The 18,799-nt window shown below is 44.8% G+C and overlaps 1 protein-coding gene across 2 annotated transcripts in view; it reads left to right on the top strand.

The window, feature by feature from the left end:
- Positions 1–13,226: 13,226 nt before the first annotated feature.
- Positions 13,227–18,799, top strand: part of UVRAG (UV radiation resistance associated) — an 88,305-nt gene continuing 82,732 nt past the window's right edge. For both annotated transcript variants that reach the window (XM_054654458.2, XM_054654459.2), the window contains exon 1: positions 13,227–13,433. In XM_054654458.2, the coding sequence (XP_054510433.1) occupies positions 13,353–13,433 (81 nt within the window). In that variant the 5' untranslated portion in view covers positions 13,227–13,352. The remainder of the gene's footprint in view (positions 13,434–18,799) is intronic.

Raw genomic sequence — 18,799 nt, 5'->3', positions numbered from 1 at the left:
GTAATTCTGTTCTACCATCTGCATGCTCCCTGCATGGGGCAGCCAGGTTAGTTTAAGCAAATCTTTGTGGTTTAAAGTTGGGGTTTTGCTTGGGAGTGTACAAGGAGCTGAGGCAGCCTCCATCTGTGGACCTCCACTGAGCAGATACAGAAAGCACATTCCCTATTGCCCCTTACAGCAGATTTCTTTGGGTTTTGTTGCTGCCAAGAACAGAAGATGCTGGATTGCATCCCTGGTCCTCAGGTGAAGAAATCCCTCCAGCCCCTTTCAGTACTTAAAAGGGAGCTTCATAAAAAAGCGTGATGAGGGCCAAATATTAACTTCTATAAATAGGCAATAAACCTAATAGAGAAGAGATTCAGATTAGATATTGGGAAGAAATTCTTCCTAGTGAGGGTGGTGAGACCCTGGCACGGGCTGCCCAAAGAAGCTCTTGCTGCCTCATCCTTGGAAGTGTTCCAGGCCAGCATCCTGGTTTAGTGGAAGGTGTCCCTGCCCCATGGCAGGGGAGTTGGAATGAGATGAGCTTTAAGGTCACTTCCAAATCAAACCACTCTGTGATTATTCCTGTCAGAGCCCCCAGACTTCTACTACTGGAGGTGCAAAGTGCTGCAGAAATAGCTCACAGTGCTGAAAAGTTCATGTGGGCTCTTGTAGTAACAAGGGAGGTTTTAACCTGTTGTTTTTGGGCTGGGTCTGGCCTGTGAACCATGGAAGTGATCAATCAGTGCTGGCTGACTTTCACAGCCTAACAGTGCTGTTCTCCAAGGTGAAAGCCAAACTTACTCTTTGCCCTTTTCAGGTGTGGCCAATGGAATTTTAGTCTCCTGCTCAGGAAGATAAACCTGATGTGTTGCTTGCTTCCCCTTTTCCTCACCCCTAGTAGGATTGATTTGTATCTCTGTGTTCTGCTAGCTGACATGAAGGTTGTGTTTCCAGTGACTTCTCTGGAAATGAGTAACAAGAAAAGCTCTTTATAGCTACTTGTGACATGTCACTGGAATCCACCTTGGAGGATTCCATAAACTAGAGGGGGTCAGTTCTTGCAGAGCTTTTTCCAAGCAGTGTTTTTGATTATCAAGTTTTAGATCAAAGCATAGCTGCAGACTGAAAATCCCCCTAAAACAGAGGAGGGAGAGAGTTATTTCAGTCAAGGCTCCATTGCAAAAAGGGATATACTAATGAATATCCTGTGATTTTCTATGCTGCAAAGTTGGACCAGCTCTGCTGAATTCTTGGCTGTGCTAAGAGTGTAACAAGAGATTGACACTGAACATTGTTCTTCTCCTATTACCAGTCTATGAAAGAGGAATTTTTGTCTGATCTCAGCTCATACCCATGTTGTCTCATACAGTAGTGTGCACAAGGCAAAATGCATCTTGGGCTGATCTTGCAGTGTGGCAGGAGCTCAAGGGAGGTGACCCGGTCCCTTTGCTTGTGAGGCCCCACCTGCGCTGCTGCCTTCAGCTCTGGAGTCCCCACAAAGACACAGACCTGGCAAGTCCAGAGGAGACCACACAGAGGCTCTGGGGGCTGGAGCCTGTCTCTGCAGACAGACTGGGAAAGCTGAGGATGTTCAGCCTGGGAAAGAGAAGGCTTCAGGGAGATCTTAGAGCCTTGCCAGTGAATAAAGGGGCTCCCAAGAGTTGTAGAAGGACTTTGGGCGAAGGTATGGAGGACTAGGACAAGGGGCAATGGCTTCACAGTGACAGAAGGGCAGGGTTAGAAGGGTTTTTAGGAAGGTTTTTAGGAAGAAGTTCTTCACTCTGAAACAGTGGCACAGGTTGCCCACAGAAGCTGTGGCTGCCCCATGCCTGGAAGGGATCAAGGTAAGGCTGGATGGGTCTTGGAGCAACTCAGTCTAGTGGAAGGTGTCTCTCCCATGGTAGGTGTGTGGAACTGGATGATCTTTAAGGTCGTTTCCAATTCAAACCATTCTGTGCTTCTATGAGCTTAAGCACTAATAGGAGTTAAAATTATTACCTCCAACTTTGTAGTGATAAGCCTTGAACAGGCTACCCGGGGAAGTGGTAGAATCATGATCCCCAGAAGTGTTCTAAAAGTTTGTGGATGTGACTTGTGGACAGTGGGTTAGTGGTGGCAGTGCCAGGTTAATGGTTGGACTCAATGATCTTAGAGAGGACTTTTTCAGCCATGACAGTTCTGTGATTCTTTGGTTCTATGACTATGCTGTGTGCTGCTGGGACTGTGTCAGGATGGAATTGCTATGCTCTTGCTTATCTAGGTCGCTTCCCTTGGCTGAGATAGGCTGCTGTCCACTATAGAGCAGCCCTGATAAAGTTGTTCTTACAATCTCTGTTGAGAAATGAGCATCTTCGCTTTCCTGTGGACCTGCCTTGCCTTTAGCTCAGCAACTTCCCCTTCCTCTGCTATTGTTTAGCTTGGTATATGAAGTACATTTGTACTTCTCTGGTTCTTTAAGATCTCCCTGTCCTCCTAACATTCCTCATTATACCTGCAAGAATCCTGATAAATCTGTCCCTCATTACAGGCTGGAAGAGGGGACTTTCCACTTTCACCAGTTGTTCCTCATGTGTTTATACATAGTTACTGTCCTATTTTGTCCTCTTTGCCTCAAATCAGAGCTCTCCCTCTGGCAAACAGAGCAAAAGGGTACATGACTCAGTTTATGGAAAAGGCATGGCAGCTGGATGCAGGCCACCTGCAGTGATTTATCTCTTCCTTGACTGCCAGCCAGGGGCATCCTGAGCAGGTTACATGAATCTTGGGTTCAGTTTTGAGCCCTTCATGACAAAAAGGACATTGGGGGACAGAAGTATGTCCACAGAAGGGAATGCAGCTGGGGAAGGGGCTGGAGTGCCAGAAGTGGCTGAGGGAGCTGGTGGGGCTCAATGTGGAGGAAAGGAAACCTGGGGGAGAATTTGTCACTCTCTACAACTCCCTGACAGGAGAGTGAAGTGAGGTGAAGCTGGGCTCTGCTCCCAGGGGACAAGGGACAGGACAAGAGGAAATGGCCTTAAGTTGCACCAGGGACGGTTTACACAGTATATTAGGGAAAAATTCTTCACTGAATGGGCAGTCAGGCATTAGAACAGGCTGCCAAGGGCAGTGGCAGAGTCTCCATCCATGGAGGGATTTAGCAGAAGTGTAGATGTGGTATTTGGGGACACGGGTTCGTAGTGGGCTCAGTATGGAATGGTTGGACTCAATGGTCTTAGGGGGCTTTCCCAATCTTCCGATTCTGTGGGTTTGCTCAGCTGTTTTTTCCCTCTCTGTGAAGCAGGGCAGCATTATTTCCTACAGCACCAGCCATAAGGGTGGGATATCACCAGCTTGCTTTGAGGCCCTCATCAATTAGCATAGCATAAGCAGAATAATGCTGTTTGTAGTGTGTACACAGCTTTTTTTTTCTTTTTTTTTTTTTTTTTTTGATTCAATGTGGAAGCAGACCTGGGTCTAATGAAGGGAGGTTGAAAAAAACAAACAGAGAGGACGTGCTGCCCCCATAAGGTGCCTGTCAGTAACTCCATGATAATGTAAGAAACCCGCTAAGCATTTTGGGGAAACGCCAAGTAGCAATGCTAAGAAATCACTCACCCAGACTAGAACAGCCTTCCTTTGAGGAGGCAGAGACCAGAAATGGATGCATTACCCTCTAAATGAACTTCTTGTCAATTTAGCCCAAGCAGCAGTACCACAAGGAATAACAAATTATTTTTCTACAGTGCACATTCTCAAAGCTTCGTGCTGTAAAATGATCCCCTTGAAAATGGTTCTGTTTGGCAACAGCTGAGATAATTGAAGTTTTTCCATATAAAGAAAAATCCATACTATCACAAAAATAGTTATATTCTTGCCTGCTAATGCCAGGGATTCAAGGGACCACATTAGGCAGCTGAAAGGGCAGGAAAAAATGCTAATGTAGGGATTTCTCTATTTTGCTTTGTGGTTATCTTTTTTTCCTCTCAGATGGGGTTTGTGGAGTGAAGATGTTTTAACAGGTTGTAAAAGACCATAATGTAAGCCTGGTGGGAATCTGAACTCCATCCATGGTCTGATTATTTACTGGTTCCCTGATTCCTCTTAGATCTGATCCACACTTCTAGCTAATCACATTGGGAGCTTTTCCCCCCAATAGTTTTTGGCTTTGCACTGTGCTTTCTGCTGTGCTTTGATCAAGGCAGCACAGTGCAGACAAGAGCACCCTCCTGCCACATTTGACTGAGCCAATCTTAGCCTCTGTGCCAAAATGTCATACTGCCATTGTGTGAGATCTTTGGAACGGATGAGCTTGATGATCTGAGAGGTCTTTTCTAACCTGAATGATTCTGTGATTCTGTACTTTTATGCAAATAGGCTCTATAGCATCAGCAACCAGAGAACCCATCCATTCTTCTTTCTTTGTCATATCAGAAGGTCTGGATACCCCAAATTCTTTTTAAATAGATGTAAGGGTTTAATCATCAAAGAGTCAGTCAGGATATTATGACCTACAGATGAAACCTTACAAGTATCAAAGATAAGAAAGTTTTGGTGGTTTGGTATAATGGCCTTATATTGTCTGGGAGATGCTTATAGCCAATGAAAGTACAAAGTTTTGGTGCAAATACTGTCCTGGGGAGGTTAACAGCCAGTAGGCTCCAATTGAATGGGTATATTGATTTTTTCTCTTCTTATGTATATTTAGCTTTCATCAATGCTTTCATCCAGCAGAAACTTTTCATTCAAAGGGCCTTAAAGGTCTCTAAAATATTCCAAAGAAGGATTTACTTTTCCCATGGATTAAATGCAACCACTTCTGGAGTGGAAAGCACAACCATGACACATGAGATTAAGTGATAAAATCACATTACCACCTCTGCAAGATGAAAATGCAGGTGCAGTAAAGGGAGGGACTTTATTTCAAGCAGAATTCAGGAATAAATTTCCTTCAGGAACTTATGGTAATGTACCAGGAGATTTCATGACTGTACTTACATGGGAGCTTAGGAATTTTGCATCTTGTTTGGAAGACAGTTTTTGCAGTCCCAGTGCTTCTTTGTTATGTGGGGTCAGTGGTCAGAGACAGGGACAACACACACTTTCTGAGGTCCATGCAAGAACAACGAGTTTTATTGTTCAGATCCTCTTTATATAGGGGGTTTGAAACACCTTGGTCTAAACCAACTGGTCTGGTTTTAACACCACCCAGCTCTTTGACCAGTGTGATGTCTGTGGCTTAGGATGGAACATGATTGGGTGAAGTCCCTGTTTGGGTTTAAATGTATCCCCTCATTGCTCACTGAGGGACCAGTTTATGGAATTGGGCTAGGTTTCTTACTTATAGCCGAATTTAATTGCTGAGCCACAGACCAGCTGTGACACTTACTCAGTTGTGAACCACTAGCCTTTGGCCTTGATCTACCCACTGAAACCAGAAAGCATCTTCTGGTTCATTGACCTGGGCTTTTCATGTGGTCCCCAGTAGTAGCAACCACTTTGAGGTCAGGTGTGATGGACCCCATGTGCTGTTGTCCTTCATTTAATTGACTTCTCATTTAAAATATATTTCGTTTCGTAGAATTACAGAATCATTTAAGTTCTAAAACATTGAGACCATTGAGCCCAACTATTCCCCCAGCACTACCCAGCCCACCACTAATTCATGTCTCCAAGTGCCACATCCACATGCACACATTCATTAAATCCCACCATGGATGTGGGCTCTACCACTGCCCTAGACAAGTTGTTCCAGGGCTGGATGACCATTTCCATGAAAAAATTTTCCCAATATCTAACCTACACCTCCCCTCACACAACTTGAGGTAATTTCCTCTTGTCCTGTCCCTTGTTCCCTGGGAGAAGAACCTGACTCCCACCTGGCTCCACCCTCCTGTCAGGGAGTTGTAGAGAGGGAGAAGGGCCCACCTGAGCCTCCTTTTCTGCAGGCTGAGCCCCCCAGCTCCCTCAGATGCTCCTTGTCACACTTGTGCTCCAGTCCTTTCACTGCTTTCCCTATCTCATTCACAATATATATTTAAAATACATGTTTGAGTCTGAGAAGAAAGTTTTTTTCCATGCAAATAATAGCCCTTCTAAGCACCAGGAGAGTAACAGATATTCTAAGCATCATTTGCCTTCCAAAGCACAAGGAGTCCTCTTCTGTGTCCTGTGTGGAAATCATCTAATGGTTATGAGCTGACTTGAAAATGTCTTCTACTGAAAGTGGATGTCCTCTGTGCACATAAGGTGACCTAAACAGCTTGATGGTGTGTCAAAACCACAATGAAGTGTCTCTGTCTGAGGTGGGGTTTATCTATAATGGGACACTCGGGAAACTTACAGTAAATTAATTTAATCAGTTTTAGTACCTCCATTTTTATGTAGCTGATGGTGATGGTAAAGTGCAAACAATGGCCAGTTGCAAAGTAATACAGTCCCCCTTGGAGTTTATTGCATTGAATATGTATTACTATTAATTTAAAACCAAGGGCCTCTACATTAAAAGATCTGACCTTTACTGTGCTTTTCACTGTGAGCTACTGATACATTGCATAGGGGTCACCAGAACACCTTAGGCATCTGCAAGTGTCTCACATAAGTTCAAAATAACCTCTGTGAAGGGAACAAACATATTCAGCTGCAACAAGAAATACAGATCCTAAGAAATACCTTGGACACAAACAGGTGCAAAGTTCAATGCCCACAAAACCAGTCTCTTGTTTTAGTCACTATTGCTTAAGATTGATCCCTCTCAAAGCAAAGCTAAACAAACTCTTTTAACCCCACATCTATGGCTGTAAAATACATTATTTAATACCCATTCAGTGCAGAATTTGTCCTTTTTTCTGTGTAAACAGTTTACAAACTTCAAGTATTTTGCTCTGCATTTGGAATGCTTCTACCCATCAGTGAAGTATGTTGTCTCACTGGAGAGATTTTGCAATGACCTCATACCCAATAAGAAGCATATCTGACCTGATCTGTGGCAGAAGTAGGAATTATTATTAGCCACAGGTCATTTCTTCCCTTCCTAAAGGTGCTACCCTGCCAAAATTTGCAATGAAGTCTATTAAATATTATCTGTAATAACTTGCAGGTAGTATCTGTCCACTGTATGTCATTTTGAAGAACATGAGTCCATGTATCTCAACTTCAGTGCAAAAAGACTACTGATAAAGTAGTGCTTCCAGAAATGGCAATTAAATATTCCAGTGTAATTGCTGGCAATTCCTCACTGGCACTTCATACAGCTTTTTCCAGAGCCTTCTCAAAAATACACTTAATTCTGCAGGAGTCTTTACCAGATTTTGTTAAAATTGCTTTTTGAAATTTTGTTAGTAGCAATTTTGATTATCTTCTTGCTTTGCTTTCCAAAAAAAAAATGTCCAGAAGAAATGCCTTCTGGTATTCCATAATGCCAAAGTGAGGAGCTGCCAGTGTGAGTTTAGACAACACGTAAACACAAGACAGAGTCAGTAATCTGGTGATGTTTTTGATTGTTGAATTCATCTGAAGAAAACTGAAGATCACAGAACCACAGACTGGCTTAGATTGAAAGGGACCCTAAAGCTCATCTTGTTCCAGCCCTCTGCCATGTGCAAAGACATTTTCTATATACCAGGTTGCTCTAAGCCCCATCCAGGGCTTAGAACACTTCCAGGGATGGGGCAGCCACAGCTTCGCTGGGCAACCTGTGCCAGGGCCTCACCATTCACAGGGAAAAATTTATTTAAAATATCCAATTTAACCTTGCCTTCTGTCAATGTGAGGTCATTCCCCCTTGTCACAGACCCGCAGAGTCACAGAATATTCTGAGCTGGAAAGGACCCACTAGGATTATTCTGTCATTCCAGGCCCTTGTTCAAAGTCCCTCTCCAGCTCTCTTGCAGCTCCTTTAGGCACTGACAAGGGCTCTGAGGTCTCCATGGAGCCTTCTCTTCTCTAGACTGGATATCCCCAGCTCTCCCAGCCTGTCTCCAGAGCAGAGGGGCTCCAGCCCTCAGAGCATCTCTGTGGCCTCCTCTGAACTTGCTCCAGCAGCTCCATGCCCTTCTGATGTTGGGCTGGAGGCAGCTCTGCAGGTGGGGGTCTCACATAAGCAGGACAGAGGGGCAGAACCCCTTCCCCTACTGGCCTTGCTGTGGGATCAGTCCAGTACATGGGGGCTTCTGGGCTCTCAGCACACATGGTCAATCCTGCTGAACTTCTCACCTATCAATACTCTAAAATTCTTCTCCCCTGTTCATTCTTTGCCCAGCCTGTGTTTGTGCTTGGATTGCCCTGACCCATGTGCAGGGCCTTGTAGGAATACAGCTAGAAAGCCGAGCTGGGAGCACTGTCCAACTCATGACAGAAATGGATATGTTAGCCTTTGTGGGCTGCAAGCCTTGGCAACAGAAAGTAGAACCTTGAAGAAGGAATGCAGAAGTTAGCAGTGTACTTGGTAAGCAGAACTCTATGAGATAACACATACCTGCACGAGTTAGTAGGAGTCTCTGAATTAAGCAATGCTACCTAGTAACATAAATGTTATAGTTGTGCTGTTTTTACTAATTGCTAGAAAGGTATATAAGCTCAGCTTTGTGAATCAATGAACGGCTTCATGTGTGCAAACCATGGAGTCCACGTCTCTTTCATCAATTGCCGTCAGGACCTTGGACATGGTCTGGTTGAACTTCACAAGGTTCACACAGACCCACTTCTCCAGCCTGTCCAGATCTCTCTTGACACCATCCCTTCCCTCTGCACAGCAGACACAGCACTCAGGCTGGGTGGATGGGCAGGTGGATGTGGGAGCACTGTGTGCATCTCCATCTGCCCATCCTGAGTGGCGTGTCCACTGTACTTGCTGCAGCTGCAGGAGCTTCATCTTTTGTGATAACACACTGCAGGAATGATGCAGGCAGATAATGGCAACCTTTTGATTTGGTTAAAAGATTCATATGACAGTTTCCTAGGGCATCAGTAAATTACACAGGGGCCTGTGTAATGCCATATACATGGGTGAGTTGGGCAGTACTGCTCCAGCATTACTGCCTCCAGTGACTGCTCATAATTAGGGGCAAAAGAAACCACTCTCCAGCTGAAACTTGCAAATACTCTGCTTAAAACAATGCAACAATCCTAATTAATGAACGAATTGTTGTAAGCCCTATAATTCAGGAACAATCTGGGTTCTTAAATGGCTGTCACCATGTTGAATGGTCATTGTGGTGAACTATACAAGGCAAGTACTAAACTTCTCAAAACTCGTGAAAATCAGATGTAAATCTGAAACCTTATCCCTACAAACTTCTCATTTTATAATGCCCCTGGAAATGGTTCTTTTTCACGCTGACATAACAAAACCTAACAATAAATCTGAAATTTAGAATAAGGCCAAAGTTTGAGCTAGTGTGAGCTGGAAATCTGCCAGGACTTCTTTGCAGCTGTATGAGTTCCACAGCTACAAAATCAGCAATATATCCACAGGGGTTTTGGGGTAATATTTGAATTTTTCTCTGAGCAATATTTTACTTTTTAGTCCCTGAATTGTGGGTTAGAGCTCTCAGTCTACATCAAGCAGCAAATGCAATCTCCATATACACAGCAGGTGAACTGCTATGCTAACTAAATAATTTGGTTTTTCTAAACATCACTATTTTATCAGCACAGTCTGGTCCTGTGGAAAAGAAGAAAAGTAGGAAAATCCTGCTATGGTAATGACACATGGACTTAAAAATTCAGCAAATTTCATTGTGTAAATTAGTGTCCTGGTGTTCTCTGGGATAGAGTTAATTTTCTCTCTAGTAGCTGGTATGTGATTGTGTTTTGGATTTAGGATGAGAATAATGTTAATAACATACTTTTTATAGAAGGAGAAGGTGAAGAAGTGGGGGAAAATCAGTCACAGAAACACAATGTTTCGTCTGAGGATGGACTTTTTTTTTAAAGGATGTTTTGTTTTTTTATATTTTGGGCAAACAAGCAGTGGCATCTTCACAGTGCTTCCATAAATTGTTTTTAGTGATTTATCTCAGGAAAAACTATTCTTACAGCCGTGATATTCTTTGATTTTCTATCTAAGTCTAAGCTAGAATTAGTTTTGCTCTCTGGAGGAAATATATCAAGAGTCTCAAAGGCAGAAAGCATTCTCAAAATTTCTTGATATTTAGGTAATTTTGTCATTCTAAATGCATTTTTCACACCTTGAGCAAAGAAATCCCACAGATTTCATCCTAAAAATCAAGTTTCAGTCATCCAAGGTGAAGATGGAATGCTTAAAAGGAAGGAGTGTCTTGTACTGAATGAGAAATCGGGAGGTGAATCAAACTGATACAACAGGTCCAAAATGACTGTGTTTGAACTTCCTGATCTCAGCATGTCTCAGGGGTCTGGGTGCTTGAAAATAGAACACTAGCTATAGAAAATACTGAAATAGAAGGGGTTTTTTTTTAGCAGAAGGAAAAAAAGAATGGAGACATGCTTTTTCCCAGAAAATCTTCCAAAAAAAGCCCCTATTTTAAATTAATTTTCCTGATCAGAGACAGCAACATCCTCTACTCACACATGCCAGGCTCAACGATGTCCAAAACTTAAGCTTGAGGTATCTAATCTATTTGATGCCTACATGTAGAATCAAACAATTTGGGAAAAGAAGTCCATATAGATGTGTTACTATGGGATAAAACCAGGGAATCACCCAGAAGAAAAGTTCAGCATCTCCATTTCAACTAGGAAGCATTTTGGAGAAAAGCAGACCATGGTGAGCAGCTGCAAGGGAAGGAGCAGGATAGAAGATGACTTAATGCTACAAGGATGGCCATCAAACTCCAGAAAATTTGACTTTCCATTCCAGTTTTTATTTTACTTCCTCTTTTTAACAAGTTCACTTTTGAGCCAAAGTGACCAAAATAAGTGCTGACGACAACATTGTTACAACACCTCACTGCAGCATGGAATATTACAAACTAAGGAGTACTGCAGGTGAATGAAGGCTTGCTGGGCTTCCAGCAGGATGCTCTCCATGCTGTGGGAGGTGCATGGTGCTGAGGACAGGAGGACTGAAGGAGAGGAGGAGCAGAGGATGGGGTTTCCCAGCACCACACAGCACACTCAACCCTTTCAGAGCAGCATTTCCAGTGCTGTGAAATGCACTAGGGACAGGCATTCCCAGTGCCCCTGCAGGGATGGCAGGACTGGTGTTCTCAGGTGTTTTGGCTCAGTCCTGATGGTGCCTGTCAGTGCCATGGGGATGGGCATCTTGGGTACAACCACCTACACTAGGTAGGGATGGGCACAGGCACATGACTGGTGCTCCCAGAGCTGCACCCAACGTGGGGATGGTGCTGTTCCAGGTGGGCACGGTCTCCTCTGTTGAGGATGGATGTTGCCTGGGTGGGATGGGATGGGATAGAGGTAGGTGCGTTGGGCTTTGGTGTGTCTAGGCATCATGGCTGGTATGATGTAAGGCGAGTTGGCCTGATGTGGGATGGCTTGGCATGGAATGGGATGGGTCAATGTGCTGTGGGAAGGGTTTGTCTGATATGGGGCTGGTTGGCACAATGAGGGGCAGATTCATCTGTTGTTGGGCAGGTTGGGGTGTTATGAGGCAGGTTGGGGTGACATGGGGCAGGTAGATGTGCTGTGGAGAAGGCTGGTGTGATGCAAGGCAAGTGGATGTGATGTGGGGTAGGTTCATAGAATCATGGAATAAGCTGAGGTGGAAGAGACTCATCAGGATCATCAAATCCAGTTCCTGGCCCTGTGTAGGACACCACAACAATCCCACCCTGTGCCTGAAAGCATTGTCCAAATGCTTCTTGAGCTCTGTCAGATTTGATGCTGTGACTACTTTCCTGGGGAGCCTATTACAGCGCTCAACCACTCTCTGGATGAAGAACCTTTTTCTAATATCCAACTCAAACCTTTCCCAACTCAGCTTCAGGCCATTCCTTCAGCTCCTGTCACTGGTCACCAGAGTTAAGACACTGGTACATGCCCCTCTGCTTCTCCTACTGAGGACACTGAAGACCTCAATGAGGCCTGCTCTTGTTGTTCACTCTCTTCTCCAAGGCTGAACAAAAGAAGTGACCTCAGTTGCTCCTTACAAGGCTCTCCAGACCCTTCACCCTCCTTATGGCCCTCCTTTGTGTGAAAAACGCCGATCACTTGTTTTGAAAATTTTAAAAGTTTAATAGTAATAAAATGGTTATAAAAATAGTAATACAATTAGAGTAATAATAATTTGGACAATTTGAATTAGGACAATATGAGAGAATAGAGACAAAGCATTACGGATGTCCGGGTTCCTTTTTCTGGGCAGCATAAGCCTGAAAAAGGACACCCATTAACAGAGGATTAACCCTTAAAAGCAACAGCCTGTTGCATATTCATACACCTCATACATGATGCATAAATTCCATGCAAATACAGGATTCTGTCTGGTCAGTGTCAACTTCTTCCTCTGAATCCTAACAGCACCTTTGAGGCGAGAAGAAGTTAGTTTCTTCTGATAATGGGGCAATAAATTTTTTCTCTCTGAAAGATTTAGGTGTCCTGTGGCTGCTATCTCAGTGCGAGTTCTTTCTTTAAAAAAAAGTATCTCATATAGCATAGTTTCTATTTTAACATTTTGTATAACCTAAAACTATATTTAACACACTACTTAAGAGCAATAATACAGCATTACTTTCTAACACAACATATATAATATTCATTTTAATATTTGTGAAAAGCCAATCATAAAATACATGCATTTTTCACATTTGGACTCTCTGCAACAGCCTAAGGCCTCTTTTATATTGACATGACATAGATGGATGTGACACTGGGCAGGCGGGCCTCTTTTGGGGGAGGTGGATATGGTGTTGAGCAGGTCGGGGTGATGTGGAGGGGGTGCTGAGGGTGACATCACTCCCGATGCACAGCGCAGGGCCGGGCCCGGCCCGGCAACCCCTCAGGGTCGCCATGGCGACCGCCCCTCGGCCCCTCCGCCGAACTATTTTCCGTCCCCCCACGTGATGACAACAGCTCCCTCACACGTGACGGAGGGCGTGCTGCCAATCAAACTCCATCTCCTCCAATCATCGCCAGCAGTCGGGCACCGTCCCGCCTTCCGGAAGCGGGCGCTCTAATCGGCGCCGGCGCGCGTTCCGGCGGTTTGACAGGGTCGGCGCAGCGGGGCGTTGATTGGCGTCTGGCTGAGCCAGTCGCAACTCGAGAGGGCGCGCGGGGTTCCGCCCCTGCAGGGCGCGGGCCAATAGGCGCGCGGGAGGCGGAGCCCCGCCCACCCCCCGGCACTGCGGTAATATGGCTCCGTAGCGGGCGGCCGGCTTGGCGTTGCTGCCGCCATTAACCCCTGCGCGCCCGGCGGCCTCGGGGGAGCGGAGCGGGGACCCTGCGTGAGGATGACCTCGGCTGCCGGTCCCGCTGCCTTGCCGCCCGGCTCCGCCGCCCGCGCCCTGCATGTGGAGCTGCCTTCGCAGCAGGTACGGCGGGGCCTCGGGGCGGCGCTCGGAGGGGGCTGAGGAGGAGGAGGGTGTCCTGAGGTGAATCAGGGGTGTCCCCTGAAGTGTGGGGTGTTCTGAGGTGAAGAGGATGCGCTCTTCTGGGCGTGGGACGCCCTGAGGTGTACACAAGGGCGTGCTCACTGAGGTGTGGGTTGTTCTGGGGTGCAGGGAGACGTCTCCTGCACTGAGAGCAGCTCCCTGAGGCGTACAGGGGGTGCTCCCTGCGGTAAAGGGGTGGACAGGTACTCCATGAGGGGCCAGTGGGGCTTCCCCGAGGTCTGGGGGTACCTGAGATACAGTCCCCAAGCTGATGGAAGGGGAGTCCCTGAGGCCAGGGGCAGTTTGAGCACCTTTCTCCTAGGCTGGTAGGAAGGCCAGAGGAAGCATGGGGGCTGGCGTCTCTGCCTCTCTCCCGGGGGAGTCAGGTGCTGTTTCCTCTCCCAGAAAACTATTTCTGCGCCTACAAAACATCAGACTAAAGGTGAGAATTGCAGCAGGAATAACACCGTGAAAATCGGTGTTAAACTTGGGCACCTCGTGAGGCCGGAGCAGCTGGGGTGTCCCCTCCTCCTTCTCTTGGCGGGGTGGGGAGTAAGTGTGGATATAACATGAGGTGTATTCTGAAAAGTGCTGAAATGTTCTCTCCCCATTGCGTCCTTCCTTGAGCTAACTTTGTTTTTCCTGTTTGCTGATAGTTGGCTTTTGGCTTACTGGGCATTTGTCCCATGTTTTCATTTTGGAGAGCATTAATTTTAAGTGAGGAAGACTAAGTTCTGCCTGAGCATTGAGCAATCCCTATCAAACCGACTCTGTGCCCTTTCCCCTCTTGCATGTGGTCACTTTGATTGTACAGGAGCTGGAGCAGGACTGGTGAAGGCAGGAGTAATTAGCAAAATTTTGCTCTTCTTTAGAAATAGTGTAAGATGTGAATGTTGTTTTGGCTCATTGACTCAGTGCAGTCGATGTTATTACGAGTTAGACACACAATCTGTTTTACTTGAGCTGTGTGTTACCAGCTGGGACTATAAAGAGTACCTAGAGAAAAAAATCAGCAGATGTTAATGAAGTGGATCTATAACTGCTCTTTTGATAAACAGGTTTTAGAAGACATCCACTTGGGGGCAAAGGAGGGAAATGGAGGTTGGCCACCTGACCCTAATTTGTGAGCAAGTGCTTACTCTGAAATGTGGGTCTGCTCTGTGTTAGTAAACATAAACATGAACGCTGCTCTGTACGAACAGGAAACAATGGATTGTCCATGAGATCAAGTATGGCCTTCTCCTTACTGAATTTTTGGTCTTATTCTTTCTCAGGCTTGTGCAAGGACCGAGTGAGTGCTGCAGGGAGAAACCTGAGATATTAGTCATTGGATTTCATTTGTGAAAGTGAGACCAAAACACAGGCTTTTTCTTCTAGGAGCAGAAACTTTTATGGGAGTTCCTAGGAGCAGAAATTGACTCATCAATTATAGGCTGTTCCAGTTGAGTAAATGTTTAGTGAGGATGCTACTTGTATGTTAATTGTAGCAAGTGTAAGGCTGGGACAGAGACTGAGCTATTCTGCTGTGTGCTCTGCCAGCACAAGGACCATGTGCTGAGGGATCTGTGAACTGTGTTTACTTGGAATTGAATTGAGAGGCTCAGATGAACACACTGATAGCAAATCACCCTCTTTCTTTGTATTCTCTGAGCTCAAAAGTCTGTTACTGAAGTGCAAGATACCTTGAAGGGGCTTTGTTGTGGTGTGATGTGGGCTCAGCTCACTGGAGCTATTTTACTGCAGAATTATGAAACAGGTAAGTCATTCCTAGTCTGTTGTACCACCTCTGTTATGCCATAGTCTGGCTGACCCAAGCTATGTGATGCTGTGTAAGGTGAGGTAATTGTTTGCTGTGTGCCAGCACAAAATCAGCTTGGTGATTTGTTTCAGTAGGCAGCTTTCTCTAGGACACCCAAAGCACATTTTTTTGACTATGAGATGTTATAGTGACTATAAGAATTGAGAGCAGGATGGTCTGAGTCATGGCTATAAATCTCTCCAAAGACAAATTCTCAATGGTGTATTCAAAGTGAGTGCTTTTAATGATTGAAGTGACTTTTTAGGGGCAGAAGTACTGACAGTGTGATTTGGATTTAGTCTAGCTTTAATTGTTCCAGTAACATTCACATTGATTAGAAAACAATATTCCTGCTACTGACACTCTTGCAGGAGTGAAAAGTTAAGTCTGAAACCTTTTGCTACTGTGATGATACTTATGTCAAAACTGACTGACCTTTTCTGTAACTTGTTTGTGTGGCAGGATGACTGGGGCAAAGAATGCTTTTTGCTGTTGTATTCTGTACTTTAAGAAAGAAAAATAGAGGATATGGCTGTAAAGAAATGCATCTGATTAAGCATAAACTTCCCATTTGAATCCCTTAGTAATTGTGTCAGGATGTTGTTCTCTTTTGCTGTACAAGTGAGCACAACAGAACTGAAAATGTGAAATAGCTACGCTTCAGGAGCAGAGATTCTTTAGTAATATCTCTTCACAGTTGCTCGACTTAAGAAAACTGGGAGTGTCATAATAACTTAAGGATTTCTGAATGCTCAAAACAAACTGTTCAATCCTGTCATTGTAAGCAGTTCAAAGCAGTGGAGGGGCTGGGGGACCCAAACCTTTCACACTCTTCTATATCCTCAGTGGAAGGGATTGGACAGAAAAACGCAGCCTGAATGTACAGAGGCAGTCATGCCACAGTCAAATGATCTGCTGAGTGCCACTGTGCTAATTGCTGGCCAAAACAGATTTCATGTGTGGTTGTCTAGTGGCAGGAAAGCACACACTCCAGAGCCAGTGCCTGGGAGGGTGTGTGTGAGGGAGGGAGGGGGATCTGTCTGCTGAGTATGGAGGGAAGGGGTAAATTGTGCCATTGTGCACAGCCAGGAGTAGTGTCAGACCAGGTGACCCAATATTTTCTGTATTTTTCAGTTCACAAATATCTCTTGACAGATTGTGAAAGTTTCTGTGGAGAGGAGCAGCAATGAGTTTCAGCTGCAGGTGTCAGAAGTGTATTTTAGGGTAGAGCAAAACAGAGCAACCAGTTAGTGAAACTTCTCAAGGACCCTCTGTGGCCTCCATTAACACTAAGGCTGGGGTTCCTAAAGCTCCAGTTGGAGTTTTATGCACTTGTATGAGTCCAAGAGCAGTGCTCATCATACATGGCTCCTGTGGCTTCCACACCAGCATCTCTACCCTCAGGGTTTGACCGTCTATCCACCTCCTTATCCATCTAACAGTCCATTCATCAAATCCATCTCTCCAATTTGGAGAAGGATGTTGTGCGGGATCATGTCAAAGATAAATGACATCTGTAACTTTTCCCTTGTCCCCTGATGTAGCCACCCCATCACAGAAGGCCACTGGGTTGGTCAGGCAGGACTTTGCTTTGGTGAGACCATGCTGGCTGTTGAATCACCTCCCTGTCTTGCATGTGCCTTAGCACAGCTCCTCAGAGGATCTGTTCTGTGATCTTCCCAGGCACAGAGGTGAGGCTGACAGGGTGGTAGCTCCCAGGGTCCTCCTTTCTGGCCTTTTTAAAGATGGCTACTATGCTTCCTCTTTTCCAATCACCTGGCACTTCACCCGACTTCCAACATCACTTCCAATATCATGGAGAGTGGCTTGGCAACTAAATCAGCCAGTTCCCTCAAGACTCCGTGGTGCATCTTATCGGGTCCCATGGGCTTGTGCACATTCAGGTTCCTCAGGTGGTCATGAACCCAGTCTTAGAGTATGAGGATCTTTGTTTCCCCAGTCCCCATCCTGCTGTCCATCCATTCAGGACGTGCAGGAAGAGAGGTTGTCATTGAAGACGGAGGCAAAAGAGTTGTTGAGTACCTCACCCTTCTCATCAGTTGTTACCAGTTTTCCAGCATTATTTTTCAGGGGGTAACACCTTCTTTGGCTTCCTTTTTCTGGGTAGCATATGTGGAGAAGCCCTTCTTTTGCATCCCCTGCCAGGTTCACTTCCAGATTCAATTTGCGTTTCTTTCTTTAAAGATGTGCATCACTCATACACAACATTTTGAGCAACACGGCAGAAAGGGATGATTCAAAGTGTGCTGGCAAATGTGTTTGAGGGGTCTTGTGCAGGAAAAGTGAAGAAAGTTACTGTATAGGCCCAGGGCTGCACATGAATGAGACTTTAAACTAAACAATGAGAAAATAATATCTTATTAAATATTACTTTTCTATTACTCTTGTTATATATTCTCCTGAGTTATCTGGAAAAAAAAAAAGACTGATTCTTAAATATTTTACTTCCCCTTTCCTACAAATTATGGGGGTCGGGGGCAATCAGAATAATGGATGGAAAGTGTTGTATTGGAATATTGCTTTCCCTTCTCTTTGACACACACTGTCTTTAAATGCTGAGTGGGAGGGAAGTGCTGCTCCAGTGAAAGGCCACAGTGTTGGTTGTGACCGCTGATCTTACTCAGTTGTATCCATACCCAGCTGTATCAATGTTTAGTGCTTGTTAGAGGTAAATTAGGAGGAGTAGTTGTTAAAGTTACTGGAAAATTGTAATTTTAACCCAAAAACTGGCTGTTAAGCTGGGGCTGGAATTTTGCTATCTGCAGTGTACTTTCTGTAAGGGATACAGGAGTGTTTTGCAGACCAAATGATCTGTTGATAATGAAATTATCTGTTATGTCCAAAAACTGCACTAAATCCATTTTCATGCTTTATTTGGGATGTTTGTGGTGGGTTATGGAATGCTCTTAATTGAGCAACTTGGTAGCTAAAGACTGAAGTGTCGTTTATGAAGGGAAACTGACTTATTTGCTCTTGATTTATCATCCAGCAACAAGATAAGCATTAATATGCTTCAGGTTATTAATCATCATATGCTGCTTGCTTCTGCAACCCAGAGTGTCCTTTAGTGCTCTTTAAGGTCAAAATTGCCATTGTTTTGATTTTGTTGTTGTTTCTGTAAGGCCCTGTTTACTTTTTGGGTGCTTCCTTCTGAGTATCATCTTGATATTCCCCGGTTATTCCCACAGCAAATTTGGACTAATGCTCCCTTCCCCAAGGTCATGTTAAGAGGCTTAAGGGACTTCTCTCAACTGCTGCAGTGTTATTAACAAGATGGGACTTGCACCCTGATGTTCTTTTCTATTTGGTGGGTTAGTTCCCATGCTGTGTCAAAGAAGCAGCTGCAGTTGCAGTCTTTCATCTTGAGACTAAATAGTTACTTAGACAAACTCAGAGAAAAGCATCAATAAGGAAAGATGTTATTTCTAGCTACTTCTAAAAGGTTTTGGTTAAAGATGGAAAGACTGTCTAGTTTCCTGTTATTTGC

Source organism: Agelaius phoeniceus, chromosome 2 (genome assembly GCF_051311805.1).
Source record: "Agelaius phoeniceus isolate bAgePho1 chromosome 2, bAgePho1.hap1, whole genome shotgun sequence".
Taxonomy (NCBI): Eukaryota; Metazoa; Chordata; class Aves; order Passeriformes; family Icteridae; genus Agelaius; species Agelaius phoeniceus.
This window is presented reverse-complemented; position numbering and strand designations above follow the sequence as displayed.